Here is a 14005-nt window from a genome sequence, read left to right on the forward strand (position 1 = left end):
CGTGAGCCACTGCACCTGGCCAAAATGTAATTTTATTCTGTTCAACATCTAAGAGATAAAGAAGAAAATGCTTTAGATACAAATCTTTGCCAAGACCAAACCTATTCTGATGCAAGTTTAAGAAGTTCAGCTTTTTTCTGTTCCCCAGACCCCTTTCCCCTTAAAAGTGTCCTCTGTAAAGGGAGCAGAGGGGCTGCTTACATGCTCACAGAGAGGAGGAAGTACCCGCCTTCCTTTAGCATCAGCCTATCCCAGCTTATCTGTTAATCCATTTTTGTGTTGATAGTAAAGCTTAATTCTTATTTTGTTCTGAAACAAAGGAATGCCAGAAGGCAGAAAACTACAGCTGCCTAGGGAGGGCAGAAAGGGCCATTTCATATTCTTTACAGTTGCTGCCATCCCTGCAGGCATAAACTGGTGGGATCACTACCATCCCATTCCCCATGCACCTCACAACCACCTCTCGCCTTTTCCTTCTGCTTTACTCCAAGGTTCATCCCCAAGAGAACTCTGCCCTTGTAAATAAATGGTGATATTGTGGGAACAAGTAGCTTCCACTTTAGGAGAATTCGAAGTAAAGAGCTTCATGGCTTCTAAAAGCCTCCAAGTGCATAGGACTTCATGACTCTAACATCCATAGAGCATAATATATTGCAACATTTCTCCAAACGGAGCTTGAGCTAGTAGAACAGCTTGAGTGCTGTGGGAATATTTGAGAACAGCCCGATCGATGCTAGATGATAACATTACGTTTCCCTGCGATTTTGCACTCTATCTCTGGCTGCAAGTAAAAAAGCAGAGTAATTACTACTTGTTAATCTTTAATTAGTGGTGGTGGAACACGTGCAGCATTAGAAATGTTTGCATGAAAATCAGGATATGTAAGAATCGTGTTTTTACCTTTTTAAGATGTTCATTTGAAAATGCTCGGCCGGTCGCAGTGGCTCATGCCTGTAATCCCAGCACTTTGGGAAGGGGAGGCGGGCGGATCACGAGGTCAGGAGATCGAGACCCAGGATCCTGGCTAACACGGTGAAACCCCATCTCTACTAAAAATACAAAAAATTAGCTGGGCGTGGTGGCGGGTGCCTGTAGTCCCAACTACTCGGGAGGCTGAGGCAGGAGAATGGTGTGAACCCGGTAGGCGGAGCTTGCAGTGAGCCGAGATCGCTCCACTTCACTCCAGCCTGGGCCACAGAGCCAGACTCTGGCTGAAGAAAAAAAAAAGAAAAAAAGAAAATGCTCAAGTTTTCTAACCCATTTGTTACTTTATTTCAGATTTGTGTCAGAAATGCTCCAAAGGAAAGTGAGTAACTTTGTTCAGAGCTCGCTTTTAGATTGCCTTTGCATTAGCTGTAGGATTCATAAAGTTGCTTGATAGTGATTAGTCTGTGTACAATTGGCTTATCTCATGCATGTAGAAGTATTTACCTAGAGCCTGATGTGTCACTGTGGACTGTCACTGTCAGCTCAGTGAAGTCAGATATTTTAAAAAAATTATCTTAAAATTTTTAATTGACAAATAAAAATTGAATCCACTCAAGGTGTACAATGTGATGATTTGATATATTTATACATTGTTTATTGATTATTAGAATCAAATTTGTTAACACATCTATTCCCACACATGCTGTACACTAGATCCTCAGAACTTGTTCATGTTATAACTGAAAGTTTGTACCCTTTGACCATCATCTCCCCACATAAGCCAGCAATCCCACTTTTGGGTGTATATCCAAAAGATGCAAAATAAGCATCTTGAAAAGATATCTGCACCTCTATATTCATTGCAGCATCATTCAGAATAGCCAAGATATGGAAACAACTTAAGTGTCTGTAGACAGGTAAATAAAGAAAATGCAGTGTATATGTCTATATACAAACACAATGGAATATTATTCAACCATAAAACGGAAGGAAATCCTGCCATTTGTGACAATGTGGATGAACCTACAGCCCATTACAATAAGTGAAATAAGCCAGCCCCAGAAAGACAATACTGCATGATCTCACTTATTTGTGAAATCTAAAAAAAGTCAAACTTATAGAAACAGAGGTCAGGCGTTTTTTGCTTTCTTGGGGGCAGCTCTGTACCTAGTCCTCTGTGTTTTGTTTTAAATACATTTTGAAATCATGAAATATTAATGATTTTAGTGGATTTGGTTAGACATCGTTCACATATGTACAAACATCAAACTTGCTTTATTCTTAAAATTGTGTGTACTTTTCTTGGTTCCCAAACCCCATGCCTACATGCAACAGAAAAACTAAATTTTGTCAGGCAGGTAAACTTCGTCTTAATTTCACTAAGCTTTTAGTTGATCCAATTTTTATTTGGACAATCTCAGTCACTGCCCAGGTTAGAGTTACCGTCTCAGGGTAGGTTTTTCTTCCTCAGTGGTTTTCCTTACCCCCCTCTGGGATCTTCTGATTTCACAGGATTGGTTTCTGGCAAGCAGGGAGAGGGCTTGATGGGCGTGGGCTGAGTGGTGGCACCTGGAAGTTGGGGACTGCTTGGTGGCCACCTCAACATTGGCTCTGGCCACTTGTGCCCTTGGCCTGCTCTGTAACACAGGCAGTGTCTAGTCCTATGCCCCTGCCACTGGCTGTCTTGGTCCCTATGTGTGTGACACCTCACATGGCCTGCAGGCATGCAGCAGGCACCCCCCATTGTGGTCCCCTGGTGTTGGTGAGCCTGTGGAGACAATGCTGTTTCCTGCCTCCACCCCTAACAGGCTGGCATGTGGCTCCATCAAGCAATCTCTTTGATTGGCAAGCCTGACCCTTCCCTGATCATCTTTTGAGGCCTGATTAGAAATCATAAGAAATCTCAAAATTTCTTTCCATCTAACTTTGGGAGATTTAGATGAAACTTTGTAGATCCTTATCCTCACCACCCCTCTATGAGTCCTTCTCTCCTGCCTGGCCACTCACCTCAGGTGCCACCAGAGCCAATCCTACAACTGAATAGTTCTCAGGAAGGCTGTAACCAGCACACCTGCACAAGATGTATTCCCAAAATGGAATCGGCTATCACCTCACTTTTAGTCTCCCCAGCACTCTTTTAAAACTTCAGCCTCCACTTCTCTTCATAAAGTCTACCCAGTCTAGCCTTCATCGGAGCCTTAATGTGGCAGCAGAGGAGCGTCTGTCATTTGGGATAGGATCTTTTGTTGAACTTGGGTACTGAAGAAGATACCCTCCTTTATTCTCCACTTTGAGCTGTTTTCATGAAACCCTGTACTTCCACCAACTGTTAGAATGGAGGACTGCTCCCCAAAATGAAGACACAAAATCATCTTGCTGTATGATACGCATTTTGGGGTACCCTTCACATTCATGATATCCGTAGTTTCCTTTTTTTGAAAAAACTTTTAAGTTCAGGGGTACATATGCAGGTTTGTTTACACAAGTAAATGTGTGTCATAGGGGTTTGTTGTGCAGATTATTTCATCACCCAGGTATTAAGCCTACTACCCATTAGTTATTTTTCCTGATGCTCTCCCTCCTTCCATCCTCCACCCGCTGATAGGCCCCAGTGTTTGTTGTTCTCCTCTATGGGTCCATGTGTTCTCATCAGTTAGCTCCTACTTATAAGTGAGAACATGCAGTATTTGACTTTCCCTTCCTGCATTAGTTTGCTAAGAATAATGGCCTTCAGCTTCATCCATGTCCCTGCAAATGGCATGATCTCATTCTCTTTTTATGGCTACATAGTATTCCATGGTGTATATGTACCACATTTTCTTTATCCAGTCTATCATTGATGGGCATTTAGGTTGATTCCATGCCTTTGCTATTGTGAATAGTGCTACAGTCAGTGTATGTGTGCATGTGTCTTTGTAACAGAATGATTTATTTCCCTTTGGTATATAACCCGTAATGGGATTGTTGAGTCAAATGGTATTTCTGTCTCCAGGTCTTTGCAGAATCACCACATGTCTTTCACAATGGTTGAAGTAATTTACACTCTTACCAACAGTCTATAAGCATTTCTTTTTCTCCACGACCTCACCAGCATCTGCTATTTTTTTGACTTTTTAATAATAGCCATTCTGACTGGTATGAGACGGTATCTTATTGCAGTTTTGATTTGCATTTCTCTAATGATCAGTAATGTTGAGCTTTTTTTTTCATATGATTGTTGGCTGCATCAATCATATGAAAAACAGTGAAAAGTGTCTGTTCATGTGCTTTGCCCACTTTTTAATTGGGTTGTTTTTTTCTTATAAATTTGTCTAAGTTCCTTATAGATGCTGGATATTAGACTTTTGTCAGATGCATAGTTTGCAGAAACTTTCTCCCATTCTGTTGGTTGTCTGTTTACTCTGTTGGTGGTTTCACTTGCTGTGCAGAAGCTCTTTAGTTTAATTGCATCCCGTTTATCAATTTTTGCTTTTGTTGCAATTGCTTCTGGTGTCTTTGTCATGAAATCTTTTCCCATGCCTATGTCCTGAATGGTATTGCCTAGGTTGTCTTCCAAGGTTTTTTTTTTTTGGTGTTTGTTTGTTTGTTTGTTTGTTTTCTGAGACTGAGTTTCTCTTTTGTTGCCTAGACTGGAGTGCAATGGTGAGATCTCGGCTCACCACAACCTCCGCCTCCCAGGTTCAAGCAATTCTCTTGCCTCAGCCTCCCGAGTAGCTGGGATTACAGGCATGAGCCACCACGCCCAGCTAATTTTGTATTTTTTAGCAGAGACAGGGTTTCTCCATGTTGGTCAGGCTGATCTCAAACTCCCGACCTCAGGTGATCCACCTGCCTTGGCTTCTCAAAGTGCTGGGATTACAGGTGTGAGCCACCGCGCCTGGCCCTTCCAGGGTTTTTATAGTTTTCGGTTTTACATTTATGTCTTTAATCCATCTTGAGTTAATTTTTGTATATGATGTAAGGAAGAGGTATCAATTGTTTTTAATTATCTCCAGTATTCTAGAGTGAAGCCCATAGTGACACCACGTTTTTCCCTCTCCTGCTCTGAGACTTTGATGGGTGATCTCGGCAACATTGCTAAAACCCATGATTTGCACATTCAGGTGGGTATTCTTCTTCTCTTTATGCCTCTATGCAGACCTGCAAGATTTCTCAGCACCCTTACATCATCATCTCCAATAATCTATAGTTGTTTTACTGAGTAATCTCTATTTCTTCAACTGAGATATCCTAGAGTCACAGCATAACAGGAGAGAAAGGACCCCTGTAGATATCACCTAATTCAATTCTTTCATTTTGCAGATAATAAACCTGAAGTTCCTTATACCCTCAATGTTTTCTGATCAGTCTTCTAAAGACAAGAAAATCATTATAAGTAATGGCAAGATCAATAACAGACTGTGATCTCTTCTCTGTAGGATACATTTAATGCATTTATTTCCTACTTCTCTTTCACTTGATACTTTCTCAGTGTATTCTGTACCTTCATTCTTAGAGAAACCAGCTATTATTTGAAAAGCAAAAAGAGCCGAATTTCCACCTTACAAAATAGCATTTAAAATCCCTTTTGTTCTGAGTTTCTTAATTTAAAATCAGAACAAAAAGTATACCTTGCTTTGTCATTAAATTGTTGAAATTTAGGAATAAAACACTTTTTTAAAGCTTATATCTGGGTTAAAATTGAGAGTTCCCCTTCTCTCATCCAAGCTTAATTACATACTGTACTAAAATTTATCCTCTTAGGAGTTGATGGTCTTATAAGAAAGGTCAGCAGGGCAGAGACAACACATTGATTCTTTACCATTTGTAAATCAGTGTTTTTTTGATTTTTGTTTCCCAAATCTATTTTCTTAGGAACCGTTAACTGCTCTCACCTTCCCTATTATTGTTATTATTATTTGCAGCCTATAATTTTAGAATTTTTAATTCAGTCCCACACATTTCTCTCCTGGAGATAAAATTCAAAACTTACCTGATGTTTCTGCTTTGCAAACAAAATGCTTCTGTCGCCGACAAAATAAAATACAAATGAACATTTAAAATACATGAAAAATAAGATGAGAAGAACACACAACAAAATCAAGTTTATCCTTGCTAGAGAGATGCATGTAGATGTATGCACATTTACTCACATTTATCCAAATGACTCGAATCATCAGATTGTCCTCTCTTCTATTGCTGTCCATGCATTTCATTGGTGGTCTGGGATTTCCTCAAGGCCAGGGATGGAGTTCATTGTCTGAGTAAAACACGTGTTTTCAGAACATTGCTATTTTTTTATTTTAAAAATTTAGCTATGCATGTTCTAAATGGCATTGCCATTCTTGGAAGTGTTAATTATGCTCTCAGGTTTTGTGGTGTGCTAGAGAAAGGTCTTAGGGGCCTTTTTCAGTGTGGGGGCATAGGACTTATTGTTTTGCTTGCATGTAGATTCTTATGGGCTGTTTCTTGATGACTGTGGAATTTTCTAGCTCAGCTATTTTCAAACTCTTTTTTGGAGAACTCATTCTGGAAACTAACAAAGGGCACAAAATGGGGACAGGGTCCCAGAGTCTCAATCCTGCTGCATCCTGAGGGGCAGTGCTTTTATGCCTTCCGTATATTGGGTTTCTGTGAATTTTTATATGAATAATATATTTAATGCTGAGAGAATTTGGAAAATCACTCATCTAGCCCAACCCTTTTTTTTTTTTTTTTTGAAAGATGGGAAAATTGCTGTCCAAAGAAAAGAATGACTTTCTCTAGGACTCATAGCTGTCAGAACTTGGGCTTAAACCCAGCTCTCTTTACTCAAATTCCAGTGTTCATATAAGTGAACCCCACTGTCTGCTTTTTTATGAACACTGAGCTCTTTTCTTAAACGGCCAGCATGGCCAGTCACGGTAGCTCACACCTGTAATCCCAACACTTTGAGAGGCTGAGCCCGGCAGATTACTTGAGGTCAGGAGTTTGAGACCAGCCTGGCCAACATGGTGAAACCCCATCTCTACTAAAAATACAAAATTAGCCAGGCATGGTGACACATGCCTGTAATCCCAGCTACTCAGGAGGCTAAGACAGGAGACTCACTTGAACCTGGGAGGCGGAGGTTGCAGTAAGTGGAGATTGTGCCACTACACTCCAGCCTGGGCAACAGAGCCAGACCCTATCTCAAAACAAAAGAAAGGCCAGCACCAGAAGAGGCAGGTTGCTAGGGTCCTGACTATCTTCAAGGAGGACTTCATATTTGTTCTAGCTGTAGGTCAGAATTTGAAAAGACTTTGTTGGAAAAATTTGTCTTGATATTATACATGCATATACACACCCACACCCACATCCACACACACACACTACATGTTCATAATATTCAGTTTCTTTGTCATATACATTATATTATCGATGATGAATATAATTGTTTCTAATAAAATGCATGTGCAATCTTCATTGCCTTTCTATGTGGTCCCTTAAATAGGCAAGTAGAAAACCATTCACACCATTTTGAGGTAGGAAGTATAATTTCTAATGGTATTTTACAGAAGAAAAATGAAAATATTTTTTTTTCTTGTAGAGCCATATAAGTGAAAATCGTGATGAAGTTGAAGCTGTGAAAAACTTATACCCCAGTTATAAAAACTACACAGATGTGTATGATAAAAACAATCTTTTGACAAATAAGGTAAGTTTTATATCATGACATAATCTGTTTAAAGGAAGGCATATTTATCTAAATTTTAAAATCTCAATAGTAATCTTCAGATTTCTGATATGAATACATTTCTTTAAAAAATTTTTTTAAAGTTTTAATTTTTGTGGGTACACAGAAGGTTTATATATCTATGGGGTACATGTGTATACATTTCTTAAACTAGAATAAAGCCTAGTGTGTGTGTGTGTGTGTGTGCATGTGTGTGTGTGTGTGTGTAGTTAAAAATGGGCCCGAAGTTTCATCTTAGTGAATTAAATGTAAAGGCTTCATTAAAGATGGGAATGTCATTTGGTCCCAGGACATTTTAACAGTATCTATTAGAATGTAAACCTACGTTTCTTTGAGTCAGCAGATGCATTTCTAAGAATTCACTCTAAGTAATATGAATAGGGATGCTAATTATATATTAAAGTTTAAAAACTGTTATTGGTGAGGGATTAAATTACAGAGCATACATAGGATTTTATCCAGCATTCACAAAGAATGTATGCAGGCTTACAAGGAAGAATGTTTGTGTAATATTATTTGATGTGTATGTACATATGTATAGATGCATGCTTACTTAGAAAAAAACTGTCTGAAAGACATACTTGAGTATTAAAAATGACTCTTCCTGAGGGACAAACCAGAAGGACTTTCTGCTTGTTATTTTTAAATACTCTGAGAGTGCTTTTAAAAAATGAGTATGCATTACTTCTATAATTAAAATTAATACGTGTGAAGAGACCTCATTACGATAATGTACTACTTGGCCTTGGCCTTCAATGAAATGTACAAACCGCATGGAGAGCTTACTGTAGCAAATAATTTCTTAGTGACTGTGTGAATGGAGATACGAATATAACTGATTTAAAAGGTCAGTACTTTGCATAAATCATGTAAAAGCTACACCATAATTTTCATTCTTTATATATATTTCCATATGATTAATAAATTAACCTTCCATTTGCATGTTAATTTTATTTGCACAGAGATTGGGAAAGTTATATTTTAATAATAATTCTGTAGTCACTGGGCCGGGCCTGGTGGCTTATGCCTGTAATCCCAGCACTTTGGGAGACCGAGGCGGGCGGATCACGAGGTCAGGAGATCGAGACCATCTTGGCTAACATGGGGAAACTCCGTCTCTACTAAAAATACAAAAAAATTAGCCAGGCGTGGTGGCGGGCACCTGTAGTCCCAGCTACTCGGGAGGCTGAGACAGGAGAATGGCGTGAACCCAGGAGGCAGAGCTTGCAGTGAGTCGAGATTGCGCCACTGCACTCCAGCCTAGGTGACAGAGCGAGACTCTGTCTCAAAAAAATAATAATAATTCTGTAGTCACTGAACCGTGCCTCTCAAAGGAGAAAGCAAGTTGGATACAGGTTTTGTACTGAGGGAAAAATAATTTTGAAAGAGTAAAGTCTTATTTAAGAAAATCTACAAATAAATACTACCAACATTAAAAATTTAGAGAGGTCTCATGTGTGTGCAGTGCCTGGTTTCTTGGATCAATTTTACTTTCTGAATTAATGATTATAAGATGTTAAATTTCGTAGTTTTTATGAAAATATAAACATAGGTGAGTTAAAGTTTATTTAGTTGAAAATATCAAGGCCATTGGCACTTATATTGAAGCTAGGAGCAGAAATAAAGAACAGCGCTTTGCAGGATTACTCTCACGGCTTTCACATACTGAGAAGGGACTTTTAGTTCTAGAAAGTTTTTTTAGAATTGGAGCAAGCACAACACTACCATTCGCTTACCATATAAACTTAGAAAAGAAAGTAACTTGACAGTCTTCTAAAGTAGAGATGAGAAAATCATGTTATCTTCCATCTGGATGGATATTCTGTGCTGTAGATCACCTGGACCAAACCCTCATTACTTTATAGATCAACAAAAAGAATCTAAGTAAACTCCACAAATTTGCTGAGACTTTCGTAAGACAATGTGTTTACAAGCCTTTTCTGAGGTATAACTTGTACCTAGCAACTTTGTACATATAGATCATCATAAATGTTCTTGTGAAGGTGCTAACAGCCAAGCTACAGCTTCGGTCTCTCTCTAAAATACCTTGTGAGTGAGTACCCATTGAATCATTTGTGAGCGGTAAACTCCACGTAGGGCACTCTTCTCTCCAGACAGTGATGGCACACGGCTGCTACCTCTCTGCAGAAGAACTGAATGTATTCCATGAACGAGGAGCATCCATCGCACACTGTCCCAATTCTAATTTATCGTAAGTAGACAATGATTGTTTGGTAGATTACGAATGATTGGGTTGCAGATTAGCAGCCAAATGCCTTTGTTTCCTCTGTCATTCCTTCAGGATCTCTCCTGTAGCCTGTGTTTGGCAGGAACCAGATAGATAGACGTTTACTCTTGCTGTTGAGGAGTAAAAGAGAACACATGAGAGGACATTTATCTCAGAGGACGCATGTGAAGAGCACAGCATCTTCTGAAATCTCTGAGTTTGAACAAAAAAAGGACAATAGGGAATACAACATAAAAAATTTTCAGTGAAAGTACTGAAAGAACCCATATGTCAGCCAGGAAATCCAGGAAGAGGGTAGTCACTCCCATTACTGTTTGTGCTGTAGTGTGAGAAGGAAACACAGCAATACCAAAGCAAATGCACTATGATGTATGTTACCGTGTTGGACCTGATGGAATGCCAGCCCACACAGGCAAGCCCAGGAGGACCTTGTCCTATTCTAATTCCCCAGAATACAGAGGTGTTATTTATTAACTCTTTCTTAACCTTTTGAAAAGTGATGGATCCATAAATGAATAAAATGAAAGTTATTGGCTGGGCACAGTGGCTCACATCTGTAATCCTAGCACTTTGTGAAGCGGAGGCAGGCAGATCACTTGAGGTCAGGAGTTCGAGACCAGCCTGACCAACATGGTGAAACCCCATCAGTATTAAACATATAAAAATTAGCTGGGCGTGGTGGCGGGCACCTGTAATCTCAACTACTCAGGAGGCTGAGGCAAGAGAATCGTTTGAACCCGGGAGGTGGAGGTTGCAGTGAGCCAAGATTGCACCACTGCACTCCAGCGTGGGTGACAGAGTGAGACTCTGTCTCAGAAAAATAAATAAGTTATAGCCTGTAATTTCAGGGGAAAAAAGCCCATGGATATTACAAGTGTTGCATCTAATTTCAGGGAATTCATAGATCTCATGATGCCAGTCCATGGATGCTAGGTTAAAAACCCATGCTTGTGGGTGTAATCTCAGAAAACACCTTCAGGGGCCGGGCGCGGTGGCTCACACCTCTAATCCCAGCACTTTGGGAGGCTAAGGTGGGCGGATCACGAGGTCAGGAGATCGAGACCATCCTGGCTAACACGGTGAAACCCCATCTCTACTAAAAAAAAAAAAAAAAAAAGATTAGCCCGGCATGGTGGTGGGCGCCTGTAGTCCCAGCTACTTGTGAGGCTGAGGCGGGAGAATGGCATGAACCTGGGAGGCAGAGCTTGCAGTGAGCCGAGATCGCGCCACTGCACTCCAACCTGGGCGACAGAGCAAGACTCCGTCTCACAAAAAAAAAAAAAAAAAAAAAAAAACACCTTCAGGGAAGTAAAACAGGGAAGGGAAAGAAGTCAGTGAAGATCGTATCATCACAGAGGTTACCACTGTGGGCTCCCGGAGTTTAATCCTTCTATTTAATAGAAAACTCAGGTAACCAGTGTCCAAAACAGAACTCAAAGTTATCCTGCCCAAGAAGTGAGGGAGCTGGCTGTGATAGTAATACTCGAATGCTTATGGGTTCTTGTTGAGGGCTCCTGGGTGGAGTGGAGAAGAGTATTAATTCCCTGGAACTTCTGGCTGTCCCCAAACAAGGGCAGAGCAGGCTCTAGCACAGGAGATTGCTGAGAAAGCTCCTAGGCAAAGAGCTGGAGGCATTCACAGTTGGAAATCTAGGGACTTTGCAAATTACAAAGATATATGTCAGTGTCATTATGGGAAGGGTGCTGAGAGCCACAGTGACATATTTCTGGAGTACTTTAGGGACCCCAGAGGTTCTGAGTTTTCAGACTTAAAGGAGTGACCGGTTACAGGGAATCTTGTCTATGTACAGCTTAGTGACTATAATTAGGGTCTAGTTACTTGATAGTGGAAGGATTTAACACCCATTGGGTGTTAATATCCTCTAAATTAAAGCATAATCTGGCTTTGCAAATTGAGTTTTGAAGTTAAATTTCTTCAGGACACATTTCTGTTTAAATGGTCACTGCTGTTCTTTCTCCAGCAACTGAGAGATTTATTGTGTATGCACCGGGGCTTTTGAAATTAGAGTTATGTGCATCTTCCAGCAGACCACTTTGACCTTTGCAACTTTTTAGAATTCTAAGGATCACCTTAGTTTTCCTTTGTCTCTTTAGAAAGGCAGCACATGGTGGGCATGGTGGCTCATGCCTGCAGTCCCAGCACTTTGGGAGGCCGAGGTGGGAGGATCACCTGAGGTCAAGAGTTCGAGACCAGCCTGACCAACATGGCGAAACCCTGTTTCTACTAAAAGTAGAGACTCAACATGCTGGCGGGCACCTGTAATCCCAGCTACTTGGGAGGCTGATGTAGGAGAATCACTTGAACCTACCTTGAAGGAGAAGGTTGCAGTGAGCTGAGATCGTGCCATTGTACTCCAGCCTGGGTGACAGAGTGAGACTCTTGTCTCAAAAAAATAATAATAATATATGTATATGTGTGTGTGTATATATATATATATATATATATATATATATATATATATATATATATATGGCACATCTCTTAAGCTCAGGGTCACAAGGTCCCAAATTCAGCCCAGGAACCATCTCTCCTACTTTCTCTGTCTTCGGAGGCAGCGTTTGAACGGTCAGGTCCTGACTTTTTAGGCTGCACCCCTTTTTCTAGTTGTACTCCCCTTTTTCAATCTTACAAGTCACTACTCATTCAGGGTAACAAATTATTCCAGGCAGAGAGAATAGGTAATGCTTTATAATTTCTGCTTCCTAACATAAAAAGATGTGTTGGTTAGAAAATATTAAAGACAGATAAAAGACTTTTGTATTAATTGCAAGGTTTGATTTCTTCATTTTTTTCCCATACAAACGATCCCCTGCTTTTCCTTCTGGCTCTTGCTGCTTTGTGCCCACCTGAGATTAACCTTGGCCCAAGGATTAGGCTATTTTATGATCCTATTTACTCCAGGACTTGGATGGTCTGATTTGACTAATATGTTTGTGTCAACATTAGAGCTGATGTATTGGGAAGCACAATTTTCGGTGGTATCACCATGATTGTTATTAGTGTTCATCTTTTATTGAAACCACATGGATCACCTTGTTCTGACATCTCCTCTCTCTACAGGCTCAGCAGTGGATTTCTAAATGTGCTAGAAGTCCTGAAACATGAAGTCAAGATAGGGCTGGGTACAGGTTAGTAGTTCACCATTTGGAGCTATGGCAAAGTGGTTGATTACTGTGTAATTTTCTAATGTGACTAATTTGCAGGTGACTGTTCTGTTTAAAAAAAAAAAATTAGTTTTGGGCCGGGCGCGGTAGCTCACGTCTGTAATCCCAGCACTTTGGGAGGCTGAGGCGGGTGGATCACGAGGTCAGGAGTTCAAGACCAGCCTGGGAAACCTCGTCTCTACTAAAATATAAAAAATTAGCTGGGTGTGGCAGTGTGTGCCTGTAGTCTCAGCTACTCGGGAGGCTGAGGCAGGAGAATGGTGTGAACCCGGGAGGCGGAGCTTGTAGTGAGCTGAGACTGCGCCACTGCACTTTAGCCTGGGTGACAGAGCGAGACTCTGTCTCAAAAAAAAAAAAAAAGGAAAATGTATGCAAAGGGAGAAGTTTTTGATGATACTAACCTCCTGAAAGCTGTTATCCGTGTTTATTATTCAAAGATTAGGCTATAAAGGATGATTAATTCCTTCTGACGTGTTTCAGAGGTATTTTAAAAACAGTCCTTGACTTTTGTTTTGTTTTGTTCTTCTGGCTAGGTTTTAATGGTTTGGGTTTCTATATTTTTAGTTTTCAATAACTGTCATTACAAATGCTGTCTCAAAAGAAATTTTTTTGTCCTTGCCATAGTGAGCACAGATTCAATCTATGACAGAATTGAGAATTCGAACGTATGTTAAGAATTGGTTTTGCTTTTAAGCAATGTTTAGCCAATGAGACCTCTCCATATCCACAGGCCGTCTGCTTGTCTACTAGGCTGAGGGACGTTCTAAGTGCATATGAATTAGTGATGGATTAGTGATGTTTCCTTTCCTCACAGTACATTTTAATTGTGTTTCTTGAGAGTGTGCAAGCGTTGCTTGCTTCGAAAGTGTAAGTCAGGCCCAAATTTCTAGGTGTCCTCTGTGAAGCTTCTTTTACGACGGAATGACTGAATTAATTTTTTTTTTAATGGGT

The 14005-nt window shown here is 40.3% G+C and overlaps 1 protein-coding gene across 2 annotated transcripts in view; it reads left to right on the forward strand.

Moving 5' to 3' along the window:
* The window catches only part of GDA (guanine deaminase), a 100798-nt gene that overhangs the window by 66756 nt on the left and 20037 nt on the right, over window positions 1-14005 (forward strand). For both annotated transcript variants that reach the window (XM_054501934.2, XM_054501935.2), the window contains exons 6-10: window positions 1279-1306; window positions 4923-5030; window positions 7475-7582; window positions 9736-9833; window positions 12951-13018. In XM_054501934.2, coding sequence (XP_054357909.1) covers window positions 1279-1306; window positions 4923-5030; window positions 7475-7582; window positions 9736-9833; window positions 12951-13018 — 410 coding nt within the window. The remainder of the gene's footprint in view (window positions 1-1278; window positions 1307-4922; window positions 5031-7474; window positions 7583-9735; window positions 9834-12950; window positions 13019-14005) is intronic.

Source organism: Pongo pygmaeus, chromosome 13 (assembly GCF_028885625.2).
Source record: "Pongo pygmaeus isolate AG05252 chromosome 13, NHGRI_mPonPyg2-v2.0_pri, whole genome shotgun sequence".
NCBI classification, from domain to species: domain Eukaryota; kingdom Metazoa; phylum Chordata; class Mammalia; order Primates; family Hominidae; genus Pongo; species Pongo pygmaeus.